General features: G+C 39.0%; 1 protein-coding gene across 1 annotated transcript; it reads right to left on the reverse strand.

Annotated features, from left to right (window-relative positions):
* Positions 1–1939: 1939 nt before the first annotated feature.
* On the reverse strand, positions 1940–16993 carry LOC135467781 (phospholipase B1, membrane-associated-like). The gene is made up of 13 exons (XM_064745627.1): positions 16606–16993; positions 15819–15937; positions 12991–13048; positions 10502–10560; positions 9466–9533; positions 8520–8563; positions 8099–8207; positions 7351–7483; positions 6366–6523; positions 5955–6135; positions 5364–5462; positions 4701–4766; positions 1940–3642 (listed from the first exon to the last, which is right to left on the reverse strand). The coding sequence occupies exons 1-13, from the start codon at positions 16667–16669 to the stop codon at positions 3310–3312; spliced, it is 1491 nt and encodes a 496-aa protein (XP_064601697.1). The 5' UTR covers positions 16670–16993; the 3' UTR covers positions 1940–3309.
* Positions 16994–18834: the final 1841 nt, after the last annotated feature.

Genomic DNA, 18834 nt, shown 5'->3' on the forward strand with positions numbered 1-18834 from the left:
TTGGTGTTTATATTTCTTTGGTATTCACTTTCGCTGATGATTTATTAAACCATCATTTAATATCATATTAAGTATCATCCTTCGCAGTCAGTTCTCATTTCACACAGTTCCCGTTTTTTAAATCCCTCTGTGTCAATGGAATGTACGTGACATCAGAAATGACACCCTGTCCAGTCACCGCAAACTAACATTACGCCAGACATAACACCCCACCCAGTAACAATATACTTACACCAAACATGGCACCCAGTCACAATATACATGCCCTCACACCGGGCATGATACCCCATCCAGTCATAGTGTGTAGTCAAGACAAGATGACCCACCCAATCACAATGCAGACAGTAGACATAACGCCCCACCCAATCCAAGTATAGACATCAGTCAGGACACCCCACCCAGTCACAGTATACTCACACGAAACATGACACTCCACCCAGTCATACTCAAGCATGAAAAGATGTTCCACCCAGATATAGTACAGACACCAGACAAGATGGTCCAACGAATCAGACACCAGACATGACACCTCACCCAGTCACAGATTACTGAGACCAGACACAATGCTTCACCCAGACACAGTACATACACAACACACATGATGGCCCATCCAGTTAGAGTACAGGCATGACATCCCACCCAGTCACACTCTGTGGACAATGTACATGACATCCCATCCAAAATACACAGAGGCCAGACATGATATCCCACCCAGTCGCAGTACAGACACAGTGCCACACCTAGCCATAGTAAAGCTATGACGCCTTACCAGTCATGATATGTACAGACGTGACATATCCAACAAAATATCATAGACAACATACATGATACGACACTCAGTCACAGTACATAAACACCAGATCAGATGCCCCACTCAGTCACATTACATGGACACCAGATCAGATGCCCCACTCAGTCACAGTACATAGACATCAGACATGATGCCCACCTAGTCATGATGCTGACACCAGACAAGATACCCCACACCCAGTCATAGCACACTGACAGAGCAGACCAGAGAAGATGCCACGGCCAGTCACAGTACATAGACACCAGATATTATGCTCCATCCAGTCACAGTGGACACACACAAGACATGACACCACACACAGCAATAATATATTTATTTATATAATTTGTGTTTTATAGTCATCTTGAAGAATATTCCACATATATGAGGTGGCCAGCATTATGGTGGGAGGAAACCCAGCTGAGTCTGTGACCAAATGACCATCCACAGGCTGCTGCAACACCTTCGCAAGTAAAAGATAAGACAGACCACCCAATCACAGTAGACACCAGACATGAAATGCCACCCAGTCACAGGACATGGCCATCCAGACATAGCAGTCACAGAATACTCACACCAGACAGCACTTCCTGCCCAATCACAGTACACCATACACAGTAGAAAGGACCCATCCAGTCACAGTATACCAACACTAGATATGGCTTCAAGATTATAGTACTGATGATTTTACTCATCACAATTTCGGAAAACAAACATGGTCATGCACACAAGCCTAAAGCACTTTTATAGTAATTTGCAAAGATAAATTTATTCAAAGATTTTAACAGCATTGCTTGCTACTTAACATGAACATTATAATATGGAATAACCATAGAAATAAACATCCAGTATGCTTATCCACACAGACATCTGATCTCTCTTCATGTCTTCATTTCTGACCAGTACAGAAAAAAACATTACAGAACTGTTTCTCCATAATGACCTGCTCCGAAATACAATTTTAATTTGTGAGACTATATACAGTATTTTGTTTGACTTACAAATGTTTATAACCCTCAGGGGGAAGTTAGCATAGCTCAGGCAAATGTGATCCTGACAGTTCTGTTCAAAAGGGATATTTTTGTGTTAAGCATTATCCAATTTAGGACTGAAGGCTTAAAGTACATCCAAAGGTAAAGTATAGTCTGGTATATAGATAATTTACATACGACTGAGTGAGCATATTTTCTTTACACATACATATATATGTAGTACATAAGTATCTATGGTTACATAACCAGAATCTTCAGTAAACATACCATTAACAATCACATAATAATGTAAATAGAAGTAACAGAGCCACATGTTTTAAGACATAAGAGCCTGTGCTATTAACAGGTTCAAATAATGAATTATCAAAATCTGGCTCATTTAGGGCAAAACAGCAATCAGCAAGATCAGAAAATTGTTCACGTAACAGATATTTCTGAGTACATACTTTAATAGTGGAAAAAAGCTTGACATATACATATATAAGCACCGGCAATCATCCACAGATATACATACATATATATATATATTATATCTGGAAAACATACAAGACATTTCATAGGCTATAAAAAATTTAAATATACTTTAAAGCACAAGTCATAAAAATTTCCCTGGATTAACTTGTACAAAAACACTTTAATTTCTTTAAAAAAAGTGATGCAAAATATTGCTATTTTAAATATACCTCACAAAAGTTTATTTTTTACAAGAAGTTTTTCCCTGGAAAAATGACATACATTCCAAATACGCAACACATGTTTTCTCCAAAATCAAAAATCACATTACAGAATTCAAAATCATTTGCTAGTTCTTGCAAAAGAAAAGATCTATTAATATCTTGATGCTTTATCACAGACAAAGATCTTGTGTTAGGTAAGTGGAATGGCACAGATGAGTTATATTACAGTTTAGTCATATCCACAGTTTATTACACAAGCTAAGTGCAAATGTAAAGCTAGCCATCAGTCACACACACTGATAGTGTTACAGAACGCTTAGCTGCCAAGAATATGCAGCAAGCCTGCAGAGTATTTCACAAGCTAAGGCTTTCACAGGTTTCTGAGTACATTAACACTTTTAATTTACTAATGTAAAACTTTCTCAAAAATGGCTGAATTGACATGAAAGGTGACACAAAACCAGCCAAATAAGACATTAAATCACATTTAAGTTGATGAAATACATCTAGTTTGTTTTAGTCCCCAACATTATTTAAACATGTAGACTTACAAGAAGTCTTCACTGTATTCATTTATATGTAAGGCAATAAAAGTTTATATTGATTATCAATGTAAATTAAGCAATGTATATGTATCTAAAAGTTGGAATCCAATAGAATCCCTGAAGGCCAAATTGAGTATCTCTGTTTTCTCAGCATAAAGATAAACAACAATGTTATATTCAGGTATGTGTACCTTTCAGAAAAAATCCTGATGGATATCATTTCTCTCTAGTGTTAACAGAGCCTGAGTTACTGTTTGTCCCTGGCTATTTGAGCAGCCTTTAATAGTTCACTGCTGACACTCAGGCTATGTGTACACAGCACTGCCCATACTGTGTAGCAGTATTCCAACATTCTCAGGATTTCTCTGCTGGCGACTTTTGCGCACCTTGAGAGAGATTCCTAGGGCAAGGGCCACAGAGGCGATGGCAATGAGACATCCCAGCACGACCACTGAGGGGCTGATGTTAGCACCCTGTCCCTTGGGTGGGGAATCCTGCTTGTTCTGGGCAGAAAGTGCCCCGTTTAAGGCCTGAGAATCCTCTTTGTCCTGGGCAAAGAATGCCCCCTTTGAGCCCTGGAAGCCCATCTTGGAATTCAACTCATCAGTGTTCTGACGAGTGAAGAAGAATGGTGTGGCCTAAAAGAAAATATTTGTTTGAATATTAAACATGAATTAAATGTTGAATAGTTAACTGTCATTTATTTATTTGGTACTTGATGCCATCCTCAAAACTGTTCACTTCTATCAGGGGAGTCAGGTTTGTAGGTGAAGGGAACCAGAAAGTCTGGAGTAATCCACTACCCTCACCAAGTATCTGACTATTGGAGGTTAAATTTAAGCCAGCAACCTCATTCATACAGGGGGCCTCCATGGCTCAGTTGGTTAGCACTCTAGCGCAGCTCAATGGCCAAGGAGCCTCTCAACAATGTGGTCGTTGTGAGTTCAAGTCCAGCTCATGCTCACTTCCTCTCCGGCCATAAGTGAGAAGGTCTGCCATAAACCTGTGGATGGTCATGGTTTCCCCTGGGCTCTGCCCAGTTTTCCCCCATCATAATGCTGCCTGCCAGTTGTATAAGTGAAATATTCTTGAGTAGGGCATAAAACACCAATCAAATAAATAAATAAATAAATCATACGTACAGGAAAGACAGGTTGTGGCAAGACAATGTTTAAATGGACATAATTTAAGTTTACAGGCCACAATATGGCTGAAATAATGCTGATGTGGCGTTACACTATAATCATCCATTCTATGCACTTAAAATTTTGACAAAGCATCCTGTTGGCACAATATACAATTACGTTGGCACAATCTACAATTATGTTGGCACAATGTACAACCATGTTGGCACATAGTACAACCATGTTGGCATAATGTACAACCATGTTGGCACAATGTACAACCATGTTGGCACAATGTACAATCATGTTGGCACAATATACACCCATGTTGGCACAATGTACAACCATGTTGGCACAATGTACAGCCATGAATACATTCAGGCAATGCAGTTTTATTCAAGGTGAAACTGCATGAATTCAAGACAATTTCCTGATTTCCTAATCGTGTTCGTCACTTCGAGAACAAATTCTTATATCAGTACTAAAGCAGTACAAAGCCACCCATAAATGCATAAATGAATCACATCATAGTATATAGATCAGATATATGTCACTTTACTCAGTTGACTCACATCGGTGGGGCAAATAATCTGCTCTCCAGGGGTCCAGCTTGTTCTCTTCTGACCTTCTGGCTCTATCTGCACATTGTCACAAACAATAATGTACTGTATGAGTTAATTACCAACAACTCAGGATCTCAAGTTCACAAATGGCAGTTACAATGTACAAACTGATGTAGCAGAGACATGAAGGCATATTTAACTGTAACACTTTCTTCAGGAATGTAAATATGATGAAGATTTCTGCTCAGCTTGAACATGAGTACTTGTCATAATAATCCACACAAATATATGATAGAATATTAGTTTTCTATTAATGATTCAAAGAAGCTACCTTTTCACAAAAAAGCCACATTTTAGAATATGTCATGTGATGATATATGCTCTTAATGTTGATTGGTTGACAGTCACATAAACATTCACTAAATCCACAGACAACTGCTGAATTCGTTTTTAAAACAATGTCCCTACCATGTATGTTACACTGTTACAATGTACAACAATGTCCCTACCATGTATGTTACACTGTTACAATGTACAACAATGTCCTACCATGTATGTTACACTGTTACAATGTACAACAATGTCCCTACCATGTATGTTACACTGTTACAATGTACAACAATGTCCCTACCATGTATGTTACACTGTTACAATGTACAACAATGTCCCTACCATGTTATTCCACAGCCCCTCTGCTGCAGCTGCTTGACCTTTCTCACTGAAGTGGAAACAATCTGGAGCAAAGTAACTCAGGTCAGGTTCATTGTTGGGCTACAAAAGATAAAGAGAGACATATAATTATGAGTTCAAATGATACAATAAAGACACTTTAACAGCTCAAAGTATTTTTAAACTACATATACAGACTTCAATTAAATGTTTTATGGCCCACCCACATTACTTTACATTTATGTTTTCTTATGCTTGTGAAGAGCATATGCGTACAAAAATGGTCTTGAAGCGGATCAAGGGGAACAGCTCAGTGCGTCAAGTTATTCTGGGCAGTGAAACTAAATATTGCGTCAATAATTTGGAACACAAAAAAAAATAATAAATACAGTTCCTACACTGTAATATACAAAGGCCTGTTACCAAAATGACTTCAAAAATAAGCTCCAACTGTACAATTTAAAGCAACAGTAAGCATCTTAATGCTGGCCTTCTAATTACTAATAAATGGATTACAAATAATAAAGAAATGATCGTGTCTGATAAAATGTCTCCCAAAGTGTAGAAGTATTATTCATTGTAGTTTTTACTTACATCCCTGGGGGGCCTGGTTTCTGTGAGGAATGGCTGCAGTACCACGGTGAAGTCCTCACGGTCGTCATAGCGACCACTCAGTACTAGATCTTCAACGGCTTTACGATATGCTACTCCTGCAGCAATCATTTCCTGTCGGGCTGCATCATCTTTGGGAAAAGCTCCACATTTACAGGCATATCTGAAATGTAAATTACATAATGTATCTTCTTTACTCAATTAGTTATTTGTATAGTCACATGTGCTGCATTCAAGAACATATCATTACACCAGGATGATTTAAGCATGAAATGGATTATTAAAAATACTAACGTTATAAAGTTACTCAATTATATATAATGTTGACTATAAATTATACCAATGCTTTGTGTAGGACTAATGCTGAAATTGAAATAATGGTCAATGACTTACAAATGAAGAGCATAACAGATGAGACCTTTGTTGAGCTCCTCCACCATGGGTACAGTTAAAACCTGCACCAGATTCACAAATGCCCGTGGAACAGAGTCGTGCAGCGTGTCCAAGGCTGCCTGGACATCTCTCAGGTAATTCGTGGCACTGAACTTTTCCTGCAAGGGGAGACAACCACGACACTCAATCATACTGAACATATTTATATGGGTAATGGATATCTTAATTTTACAAGCTAATAATCTAATAACTAGGTCAGGGATAGATTAAAGAAAGCAGGCTCTAGGACTTGCGACAACCACACATCAAGAATGAAGCTGGGTTTCAAATGGCTAGATTCAAATACAGTCTAATATTAATATATATACCCAGCATAGTTCTGTCAATGAAATATTTGTACTTCATATTTGACAGAATTCTTGTGCTGTACGATTGTTTTTGGCTCATTCAAACTTCACTCCATTACACTACTTGCTTGCTTGTACCTTAGTTCTGGGTCAAAATATTATGATTTACAACCATCGAAAATGTTTGACTATGAGTTGTTGTAGAAACTGCCTCTCTGTGTTGTTGTGGACACTGTGTATGTGTTTCCATGTAGATTGCTGCACTTTGTGTTGCCATAGACATTGCTGAACTTTGTGTTGCCATAGACATTGCTGAACTTTGTGTTGCCATAGACATTGCTGACCTTTTTGTTGCCACAGACATTGCTGAACTTTGTGTTGCCACAGACATTGCTGAACTTTGTGTTGTCATAGACATTGCTGAACTTTGTGTTGTCACAGACTTTGTTGACCTTTGTGTTGCCATAGACATTGCTGAACTTTGGGTTGTCAGAGACATTGCTGAACTTTGTGTTCCCTTTGACATTTGCTGGACTTTGGGATGCCATGGACACTGCTGGACATTGCCATGGAGACTGCTTCAGAGATACGCTGTGGCTGCTTCACAGAACCTGTCCATGGGAGACAGCAGAACTTACCTGGTCCTCACAATAATCACACAGGTCGTTCCCCCCGATAAAGAGAGTGATCACCTTCCAGTCATTCTCAAAGTCCACCCCCGGCTCTGTCTTCAGGCACTCCACCAGCAACTTAGCTTGGCCTGGCATGTCACTGGGGGAGGGAGACATACACACAATTAGATACCTACATGTATATTCAGGTGACCTCTTGATTCTCGGTTAGGCCCAAGTGAATATTCATTTTAAGTGAACATTTACTAAGTTACTGCTCTAGAATCAGCCAAATTAAGATGAACAGAAAGCAGGTCTCAGTGAATACTTTATTTCAGTAAAATAATGCTTACCCACATCGGTCCACTGCTTAGGGATCAGTTATATGATGAGAAGTAACCATAGTATTATGGCCTTAGGTGAACACTCCAGATCAAGAGAATACTGAATTTAATGACTACTTACAGATATCTAACTACTGCTCTAGGATCAGCTATGCTTAGATGAGAATCAATCTTAGTATTATGGACCTTAAGGGAATTCTCCATTTAAGTAAATACTTAATACCTAGCTACTGTCCCAGGATCAGCTATATTTAGATGAAAATCACACCTAGTATTATTGGCTAGTTGAATATTCCATTTAAGTGAATATTACATTCAAGCGACTGTACTTACCTAGTTGCTACTTGCATATCAGGTCTATTAAGATGATAATTAAAACTTAATGAATACTCCCATTTTAGTGAATACTGAATTTAAGTGACTATACTTACCTAGCTACTGCTCCAGGATCAGCCACATTCAGATGAGCATTCCTGCTTTCATAGGAGCCAGTCTTCACAGAAAAGCCTTTCACATTGGGGTTGTACTTCTTGATAAAGTCTTAAAAATATTTTTTAAAAATGTCACTCACTGAAATAGGGTAAATCTGTTAAAAGATTTGTTGGCCTGTGACAAAAAGACATCAAATTTAGTACTAAATCAACCAAAACAACAGGTCCAGTTTTAACAAGAGAAAATATTTGTTGTCTTATATTTTCCAGCTTATAGGAAAACATTATGTGATGCCAAAAAAAATGCCTTTTATGTCGTAATAAGTTATTAATTTATATTAGGTCAGCACAAAATATTGAGAATATTTATAGCTGTGACCGTGATCTGTGCATCAGTGATCTGGTAGCCTCAACTACTTACTGGGCAGAGTTGGAGCTTCCTCAGCAGTCAAATCTCCACCACCACTGTAAAAAGAGTAATGGCTTGCATCAATACCTGATTTTGATTTTTATCACTTTCACAGGTAAAATTCCTTCCTAAAGATTTGCACTGCCAAACTATCCAGAGTTTTGACTACACTGGGACTAGCCTAAGGTGTCAATTCTGACTACATCATCTGACAAGCCCCCAGTGTCACACTCTGACAACATAGACCAAAAAGCCTCAGGTGTGACTTTCTGACTACACTGCCAGACAAGCCTCAGGTGTCACATTCTGACTAAATTGCCAGACAAGCCTCAGGAGTCACATTCTTACTGCATTGTCCGACAAGCCTAAGGTGTCCCATACTGACTAAATTACCTGTCACATTCCGACTACACTGCCTGACAAGCCTCAGGTGTCACATTCTGACTAAATTGCCTGACAAGTCTCAGGTGTCACATTCTGACTAAATTGCCAGACAAGCCTCAGGAGTCACATTCTAACTACATTGTCCGACAAGCCTAAGGTGTCCCATACTGACTAAATTACCTGTCACATTTCGACTACACTGCCTGACAAGCCTCAGGTGTCACATTCTGACTAAACTGCTTGGCAAGTCTCAGGTGTCACATTCCGAATACATTGCCCCAGAATTCTTAGGTGTTATATTCTGACTAAATTACCTGACAAGCCTCAGGTGTCACATTCCGCCTACATTGCCTGACAAACCTAAGGTGTCAATTCTGACTATATCATCGGAAAAGCCTGAGGTGTCAAACTCTGAATACATTGCCTGACAACCCTCAGGTTGTCCGACAAGCTGCAAGTGTCACATTCTTACTACATTACCAGACAAGCCTCACAATGTGATGTTGTTGTTATCAGGTCTAAGATTCCAATGTCACACCACAGGTGTGATAATCATTAGTCTTTATCTTCTCACCTCCATGACAGTCCTCTCCATTCCCTCAGCAGACCAATGATGGTCAGAGCCTTCACCCCAGTACCAGCCTACAAGCAGACCAGCAAACATACATGTACACACATGGCTAGTTCATCAAGATGAACAAGGTCAAGGTACGAAGAGTGCTATTTTAAAATTCGAAAAATTCATTGTAAATACTGAGTTCATCCCTCCCTCTCAAAAAACCTCGCACATTTCCCAACATCTGCTCGATGGAAAGGATTTCAATGATGTAGTTTTGGTGCCTCAAAAGTTACCTGCAGCAATGAAAATGCTAATATTTTTTCATGCCCTTCTGGGTTGGATTATAAAGATTTAAACTGCCAAAACATATCAGTTACATATCAAAAGCACAAGTAGATCACAAAGCAACGAGTTAAATAGCTACATCAGTGAGGGTAGTAAAGTAAGACGATACTACTCCAAGATTCCACCAGAAAATGACACAGAACTGAGCACTGAAGGTCAGTTCATACAAACGCAGCAAAACTCGCAACACTGCAGACCACCTCGGTGAACTAATGAGCGTGCGTCTCAAAGTTGGGAGACCTGGGATCAAACTCAGGTCGGCTCATACCAAAGACTTTAAAAATGGTACTTGTTGCTGTCTTGCTTGGCGCTCAGCACTGAGAAGTTAAAGCAAGGAAATCGGACTAGTTGGCATGGTTGTATGGGGTGTCATGTCTGGTATCTTCCATATGATCAGTGGTGGCAGCATTCGCCCTGCCAGAAGAGGACAGAGCATATGTATGCACACCTAATGACTTCTCATCATCATAAGACTGAAAAACTGTTCGTAAGTGTGACGTAAAACACCATATAAGCGTTCAAACATACATTTCAGCACTATGCTGTATTATAACTCATCAAACAATGTCAAAGGGCAGTGCTCTGTTTGTAATGAACACAAGATAAGAAACTCATGTGAAGACATGACGTAAGTCTAAACTGCATTACCCTCAAAAATCTTTACGTAAGGCACAAAAACCTTATTACATGTACATATCATACTTACTGTTAGCGAGTCTCCGAGGGCTGCAACCACACCTACATTAACTGGGCTTAGCCTGTGGACTGAAAGAGAAAGATGGATTTCTGGTTACTACTCTGGTCTGAAGAATTTTTCAAACTGACCTGGCCAGAACATACCATTATATTGTTGTTTTTTTTATGAAAAGAGCATTACTCTAGAATTCGGATATTTCACATAATCATTCCTTTGAAGTATAAAATCTGTAATGCATGTAGTTTATATAGAATGACTATTATAACCTAATATATTTTGAGCAATATATGACAACCACACCTGTTTTTTTCCATATTGACCATTTACTAATTAATCTCCAGCCCTACAAACACACACACCTCCTGAAACCCAATACGTCTGTAGCCAGGAGCAGCCACATTTCTACAACCCCTGCGCTTCCACGTACACCAACTGTTTACTGATTCATAGACATAGCTGTTTGTTGATGGCAGTCTCAAACTGACACCACTTGTATGTAACACAAGTTCATTATTATTCACCTGTTGATGTTGTCGTGATCCTGAATATCTTAATGTATGTACACAGTACCTCAAGTCAGCTGAACCAGCACACACAGCCTTGATGAACCACAGTAACGTTTTATTGTGACTGAATCAAATCAGATTTTTTCTTACAAAAATTACATATATCTTATGCATGAATTTTAAGAATTTGATATTGTAAATTATCAGTTTAATTACAAACATGAGTATGGCAAATTAAAGACTTCAAAACCGGTTGTGGTTAATTTTATCAATGTAGATAAACAAGTGAAGTAGAAATAAATTAAAATTTAAAAATACATAGTTGTCAATTCATAAGCAGCAGGTCAATGAATTATATGTGTTAATGAATAATATGTACTAACGCACTAATTTGTGGCTGTCCATACAGTTGAACACATACATGTCTGTCACTACATTGTGCTATCATGTTATAGATTTCATTCATCTCTGCAGTGGGTCCCTCAGCAACCTGCGGATGGTCGTGGGTTTCCCCCGGGTTGTGCCCGGTTTCCACCCACCACAATGCTGGCCGCCGTCGTATAAGTGAAATATTCTTGAGTACGGCGTAAAACACCAATCAAATCAATCACTGATAATGATTTTTCATTATAACTGATTTTCACACTGACTTCAGCTGTTCAGTATTATTGCCACTTGGTGGTACCAGTGTATATGATTAATCAATTAGAGTCTACCAGTAAATTTCGTCTCTTGCTGAACATCTGTGTTTTCTGTTCATGATAGTTGTATTACGTACTATATTACAATGCCAACTTTTTCATCCTTATAGTGAGTGAAGGCCAAGAGAGTGGAGACTGTGGACATCCGGGCACTTCACTCGTACGAGGCAGCGGCAAGCAGATGACCACGTCAAAGATAACATGGGAAGGTATAGGGAAATGGACAATACTGGACGATATTCATAGAAGTGCGGCTGATAATAACCAGAAATTATGGATTGTAAGGCAACAGAACAATGTACGCATGATACAAAAATTCTGAATGTCAACAAAACCTGGTTTTGGATTTATACGTGAACTCCCATGTTATTTACCCAATTAATGTTCTCACCGCTGTGTGTGAGCGAGTAAGTGTTTTTGGCGTGAGTCTAACAGCAAATGCCGGATGTCCGCGGTCTTACATATTCTACCAGCCCTGAAACTTCATGGCTTCAGATTAGCACAGCTCACTGTTTCTAGTCATTACTTCTTATCCTTATGTGACCATTTGACAAACAAATGTACTTTGATAAAATGGTAACACCTGATCAGAAGAGGACAAAGGTAACATTGTCTGTCTGGGTTATCTCGTGTCATAAGTGTCACATCCCAACTGTCACTAGTTCATCAAAACAAATCAGGTCAGTTTTTTAGTTATGCGAACAAAGTAACTGACAGTTAGTTCAAGGTTGGGAGGGATGTCCAAATTATACTTTCAAAAACAGGTTCTAATGATGAACAAAATCAGTTTCTCTTGATATTGTTTTCTCTCAAAATATTTGTTCCATGTTGAGAGTTGATGAAGATTTCCATGAAATTTTGAACTCAGAAAACAGTGATTTAAAAGCTTTTTCTTAACCTGGAAACTGAACTGAAACACTCATTCAGTAAATACATGTAAATGAAATAAATCATAACACGACAAACTTGCCAGAAAATGTATGCAAATTTAAGAAAATGCTGATTCACAGAGGATGCAGCAGATAAATGTACATTAGGTTGTCAGGTATTCACATTACACATGACACACTATTTTGACACAGACATCAGTACCTCACAAAAGTCACTATATCAGCACACTGAACCATTCTCAAAGATACTGAATGAGGGTGGGACATTCAAATTTAAAAAGGTAAGATGTGTTCTGTTTGCATGTGGTTGTGATTATGGCTAACACTGTGAACATGTGACAGCAGGCAAGGTCATGAACTACAGAGAGTCATGCCAAACTGATAACAAAGACTCAACTTACCTGAGGTGGCGGGTGCCTGATTAGCTAAGGGTGCACAAGGAAACTGATGGTAGAGGCTCTGTCAAGAAAACAAGGCAGACTTGCATATCAAGATTATTTAAGTTACATGTATATACATATTGGATCTGGTTTGATATCAAACACACTATGTAATATTGCTGAGAGCTGTTAATAGACATGGAGTAGGATTATGTAGCAGACATATTATGTTTATCATCATGCCATTCAGTATGGCTATTACAGCTTTCAAATTTCTATATCCGTACAACATCACTTCTCTGCTCTTACTGATGTTGTCTGTATGACCGATACTGATGTAATGTCTATTACTGATATCGCCGCTATGATCTTGCTGATATCGTTCTTACATCTCTTATGGTGGTACTAATATGACTTCTGTGACCTTACTGATATCACTTGAATGACCTTACAAATACCAATTCTATGACCTTACTGATATCATTTCTATAACTTTACTGATATGACTTATACATGTATGACCTTACTGATATTACATCTATGATCTTTACATTGGTAAGACTTCAACTATACTGTACGAAAAAATACGCAACACCGAATTCCTTCCACTACCGTTTTTCGGGGGAGGGGTGGGGGGATGAAATGGGCCCTTAACAGTTTGTGGGTAAGTTTGGGAAATTCCACGCTTCAGTACCGAGTATGTCCGCCATTTGCCTGCTGCAATGCTGCACATCATCAACGTGAAAAGGTCAAATGTGACTTGTGGAATGTTTTCTCACCTCTGCGTGAGGGCCAAACACAACTCAGTGATGTTACCCCAAACTGGAAGCCGATGACGAAAACGCCAGTCAAGTGGGTGTTCAATTGGGGACAGATCAGGTGAATATGCTGGCCAGTCAAGCACTTCAATGTTTTTGGGCTGCAGAAATACTCTGCATACAGCATAAACCTTGTGGTGCAAAAATGTTACCCCATGGCACCAGACAAATGGGTCACCTATTGGGCCCTGGGGTGGTCTAGAGGCACACAAATTCGCTTCTCTAGAGCAATTCCAAACCATTTGAGTGGAAATCTAGTTATTATAGAGCCCGACTGTTTTATTAGCTGTGGCAGTGGCTTGTTTGAAACAGTCACTGAGATGGAAGAGGCGAATATGACTGTCTTGGTCAGGGGTAATTACACATGGTTGGCCGGCATGTGGGGGATTAGCTGTCGTGCTAAATTCTTCATGAGGTCTTCTGAGATGACTGATCATTGACACATTGACATTAAGGGCTCTGGCGACAGCTCTAAGGGTCATGCCAGCATCGAGCATGCCGATGGCACACTCTTATTGGTTTTGTGGCATCGGTGGCATCGTGCCTTTTGACAGAACTTGGTCTGTACGGGTTTGTACACCTGAGGGTAAGGAGTGCCAGGGAAGACCTTACAGATCATTGAATACTACAGATAGTTCCACACCTGTCTGACGGGTCAAAATGGTGAATAGGGTTGAAATCGATAACACATTTGTTCTGGAGACTGAACTGTACACTGGTGTAGAGTTTTGCTCTTGCCATCCCTTGGTATTATATTGGCAAAATCACAGCGTTATCTTGTGAAATATTGTAAAAACAAAAATATTGCGTTTATGTTTTGTTCGGTATATACTGAAATAGCTTCTATGGCTTTATACTGATATCACTTCTATATGATATCACTTCTATATGATATCACTTTCTATTTTGCTGCAATGTTGCATACGGTAACATCATTTTTAGTTGAATCAGTTTGAATCAGTTTTGTCTCCATGCATTGGGATATCAGATGGTGTTACTCTCATATGTCTAGTATTAAAGGCTTGAATTCTTATTGACTGCTTTTGCGAGAAAGGCGCAACAATTTAGCTAAGAATAACAATACTAAAATATGGTTTAAAACCTGAATGGCTTGAACCTCCGACAAGAACTGTGGCACAAAATTATTAATGTCATCTGTATTTTAAGAGTAGACCAAGGCAAATTCTCTTAAAAAACTTGTGGTTTATCTCTGTTTTATTTGAAATCAACAAACCTATAAACAAAGTTGCTGGGCTTTCTATTCAGTTGTAGTCTTTCAGATGTCTTGGTTGTACTTCCTGTATCAATGTCAAACGACAAATTCAACTACATTACATCAGCATCCATAGCGAAAGCAAAACAAGATACGACCTGTTCACATTAGTCATTAAACACACTGAGAGATCATGTGAAAACAAATACAAATGGGTAAGAGTCATACTTCCTGAAACAGAAATCAGAAACAGAAACCCGAGAGAAGGTAATATCTAAATGACCACATGCAATACTTAGTGCATATTAGAGTTACAGGAAGGAGGAAGTTTACTTAGATGCACCATTTACCTGTGAGTGTTGAGTTAGCACACCTTCAAAGGATGTCAAATACCCAAAAATGGATGCATCTGTTGGATCCCCCCCCCCCCCCCCCCCCCCGGCAAAACAAAAAAACAACAACAACAAAAAAGAAAATATATTTATTTGATTGATGTTTTACGCCATGGGGGAAACCCACGACCATCTGCAGGTTGCTGTCAGACCTTCCCACGTACGGCCGGAAAGGAAGCCAGCATGAGCTGGACTTGAACTCACAGAAGACAAAAAAAAAAACAAAAGCAAATCAGTATTATATACTCTTGATATAACACATCTGTGAACCAAAAACACACTCATGCTTGTACTAAACAATTAATTTGTAATCAACTAATTTATGAGAATTGGGAACAGTAGGTGAATTGATTTCATTTTGATTGTTGCTTAATGATATACTCATACATGGTTACATGCTGGCTGTTAGTGTAGTAAGTGTCTCACCAGTTTGCCAGTGCCATATTTTTTAACATGATCCTGGAATGCTTGTTGTAGAGTCGAGTTTGCTGCAAATTTCATCAACTGTTTTGTAGTCTGGGGCCATTTCAGATGAACAGAATCATCTGAAAAGTACACAAGTTGTTAAAATTGCAACATTGTAATGTAAAGTATTATGATACAGTAAACAGCTGAACAACATTAACAGTAAACTACACAATCATCACTTTCTGACAGTTTAAGCTGGATGTGAAACTGACACCTCAGATACTTCGTTTTAAACAGATTGATTTTTCCAGAGAACCAACCTTTTTGTTACTTAACCTATTCCTAAATTCTTCACTAAACGTAATAGTGTTTCTGTTATCCAGAAATGCCATTTAACCGCAAGGTTTAATACCATTAATTAAGGGAATGAGGAATTGTCACCTCACTATAAAAAAAACACAGTTCAAGAGTCCTCTGACTGAAGAGATCACAAAGGCCTGCACTGCATACATACATGTATCCTTAATCAGAGGCCCCAAGAGGGCAGAAATCCACATACTCACATTAATAAGCACATTTTACAACCACATGAGTTTGTAACACAACAGTAATACTAGCTGTGAAATTGTATTACTTTATTATCTTGTATACTAAGGCCTAATACAAACATCTCCATGTACACCAGTCTAATGAATCAGACGCTGTATGCTAACGATACAGCTCATACTACGTCTAATTCATTAGGCTACATGTACAATTACGGTCCAGCATAAAATGTTGAACAGTTCGGCTGTTTTACACATACCTGCCAGCATCAAATCGACGACAAGGCACAACACCACTGCGCGTTTCACTATGCCCACTTTCATTTTGTGTTAATAAAAGTTTTCTCCCGAAATCACAAGGCAGTGACGGTGAAGTGAAAACACAACAGGCCCACAACAGTCGTAGATTATGATACGTCTCACGTGTGCTTAAGTACGACCGTACAGTGCAAGGGAATCTTTATATTTCAACACTGCTGACTTCCAAATAGGCCGTAACATCCCACGCTGGAAAGTGACTGCGTAAATAGAAATATCCCTGTTTATTCTAGACTGGCATCTTGAATAAAATTAAAATGAAATTTTGAAGATTTCCATGCACAACGTGAGACCGAATTTAACAGCAAACCTCGACTGTTGTGACAGAGCTCCTCGTCACGTGTTGCCAAAAATAGATCTAACGCTGAAGATATCTATCCTTATTCTATTAGTTAAAACCAAGTTGGCAGGCGTAACATTGGCCAATGAACGCTAGGTTTACATGTACCTGATCTGCCTAACGTGGCGCTTGCCTTGATAAACGTGTGTCTGCTAGGAGTACAGAAAATTGAATAAGAAAAAAAAAAAAAAAAAAAAAAAGATAACACTTTTTTTCATCTCTTCCGAATTCCGTTTTTTCCCTGGTCTATGTCCTTCAGTGCAAGAAAACTAAATCACTCATGCTTACCGGTACCGGTACATTAATTACGAGAAAGTCGATGTCAGAGTCCTCTGAATGCGCATTTCGCCGCCTGAGATTCAACTTGTGAAAGAAGACATTTATAGTTGCGGAATGTAGGTGTGAATCTTAAATAGAGCAACACGAAGTATTGTGAGAGCTACGGAGAGAAACTGCTTCTAATGTGTCGGATCGACAGTAAGGAACATTTACCGCATATTCACACGCGCATTAAATCTTCCCTATCGTAAATCGATGTCAACCGAGTGGTCTCCATAATCAACTAACGTGTTCTTAGTCTCCACGAAGCAAAAACGATCCATGACAATTTTTTGTGACAATTATTTATTTTCTGAATTCGTGCGGTTACCACTTGGTTTACATCGATTTACGATGCCACTAGATTCACCAACTCCGACATGACGCCAGTGGCCGGCGGCGGCTTTTGCGACCGGTCCCGACGTGTTGCGACGTTGCGACCGGTTGCAATATTCAGGGCAGCGGACACCATGCATGTTGCACGTCATACCTACTGTTGCGGCCGGTCGTCAGGTTGCGACCACTGCTGTGGCCGGTAAGTCTCATCTTGCTACCTGCCACCGCAGTGCACGTTACATATTGGAGAATCTAACGCGGCCGCCTAAAACATATAAACGCAGTGCCAGGTTATATATTGTCTATAGTGTTCATTTCTGCTATTTTGGGTTCACTACTTGTGCTGAAACTGTCAATCTGGTCCCAACATATTACAAGAAAACAATGATCAGACGAGGTTTGATCCCGAGGTCCCGAGGCACACGAAATTTAGGTCTGGCATTGAAGTGTTGCTGGAATAAAAGTCAAAATATATGCTTTTTACCTTTATGATGACATCAAAATTTAACTTTCTAATAACTATGGAGTCTACGGTCACTGTATATACATTCTACACATTCGAAAGAAACAATTTGCTATGTCACGTAAATTAAAATATCGGCTAAGGCCAATTCCAGTTCAGGTAATGTATATATAAAGGCCTATGAAGACTGATAAGCCGATCAAACTTTGAGTACTTTCATTCACTTACTTTCATACAGAATGATGAACAATCTTCTGATCCTAGGTATGTTACACAAAAAATCACACAATTTATATAAAAAAGTATATCTATAGCAGTATCTGTCACAAGTACAGTATTTTCCATAATGATTTAGGTAATGTATACATCCTCTATTCTCACAACCCCTACCCCACATCCAGCCCCCCCCCCCCCACCCCCAACACCTCCTTGGACCAAAATGGTATAGCCTCAGTATTTGTTTGCATATATATACACGATTGTACCCTACAATATACCATGCCTATACCATGCACAGATATACACGATTGTACCCTACAATATACCATGCCTATACCATGCACAGATATACACGATTTTACTACTCTCGGACCACACTCAAAAACATATACTAGGTTAATTTTAACAGAAAGTCTGTTATCTGAGTAATGCTGGAATGTATTCTGTTATTATAACATAATGTTCTGTCATATTCAACATAATGTCTTGTAGTCT

Source organism: Liolophura sinensis, chromosome 6, assembly GCF_032854445.1.
Source record: "Liolophura sinensis isolate JHLJ2023 chromosome 6, CUHK_Ljap_v2, whole genome shotgun sequence".
NCBI classification, from domain to species: domain Eukaryota; kingdom Metazoa; phylum Mollusca; class Polyplacophora; order Chitonida; family Chitonidae; genus Liolophura; species Liolophura sinensis.

What these genes read in the sequence shown, in the direction of transcription:
- LOC135467781 (XM_064745627.1), bottom strand. Translation starts at nt 16,669, where the DNA reads ATGAAAGTGGGCATAGTGAAACGCGCAGTGGTGTTGTGCCTTGTCGTC. An exon ending in AATATGGCACTGGCAAACTG is followed by an intron (nt 13,049 to 15,818) that starts GTGAGACACTTA and finishes TTTTCTTGACAG; the next exon opens with AGCCTCTACCATCAGTTTCC. An exon ending in GTGATTATTGTGAGGACCAG is followed by an intron (nt 6,524 to 7,350) that starts GTAAGTTCTGCT and finishes CTCCCCTTGCAG; the next exon opens with GAAAAGTTCAGTGCCACGAA.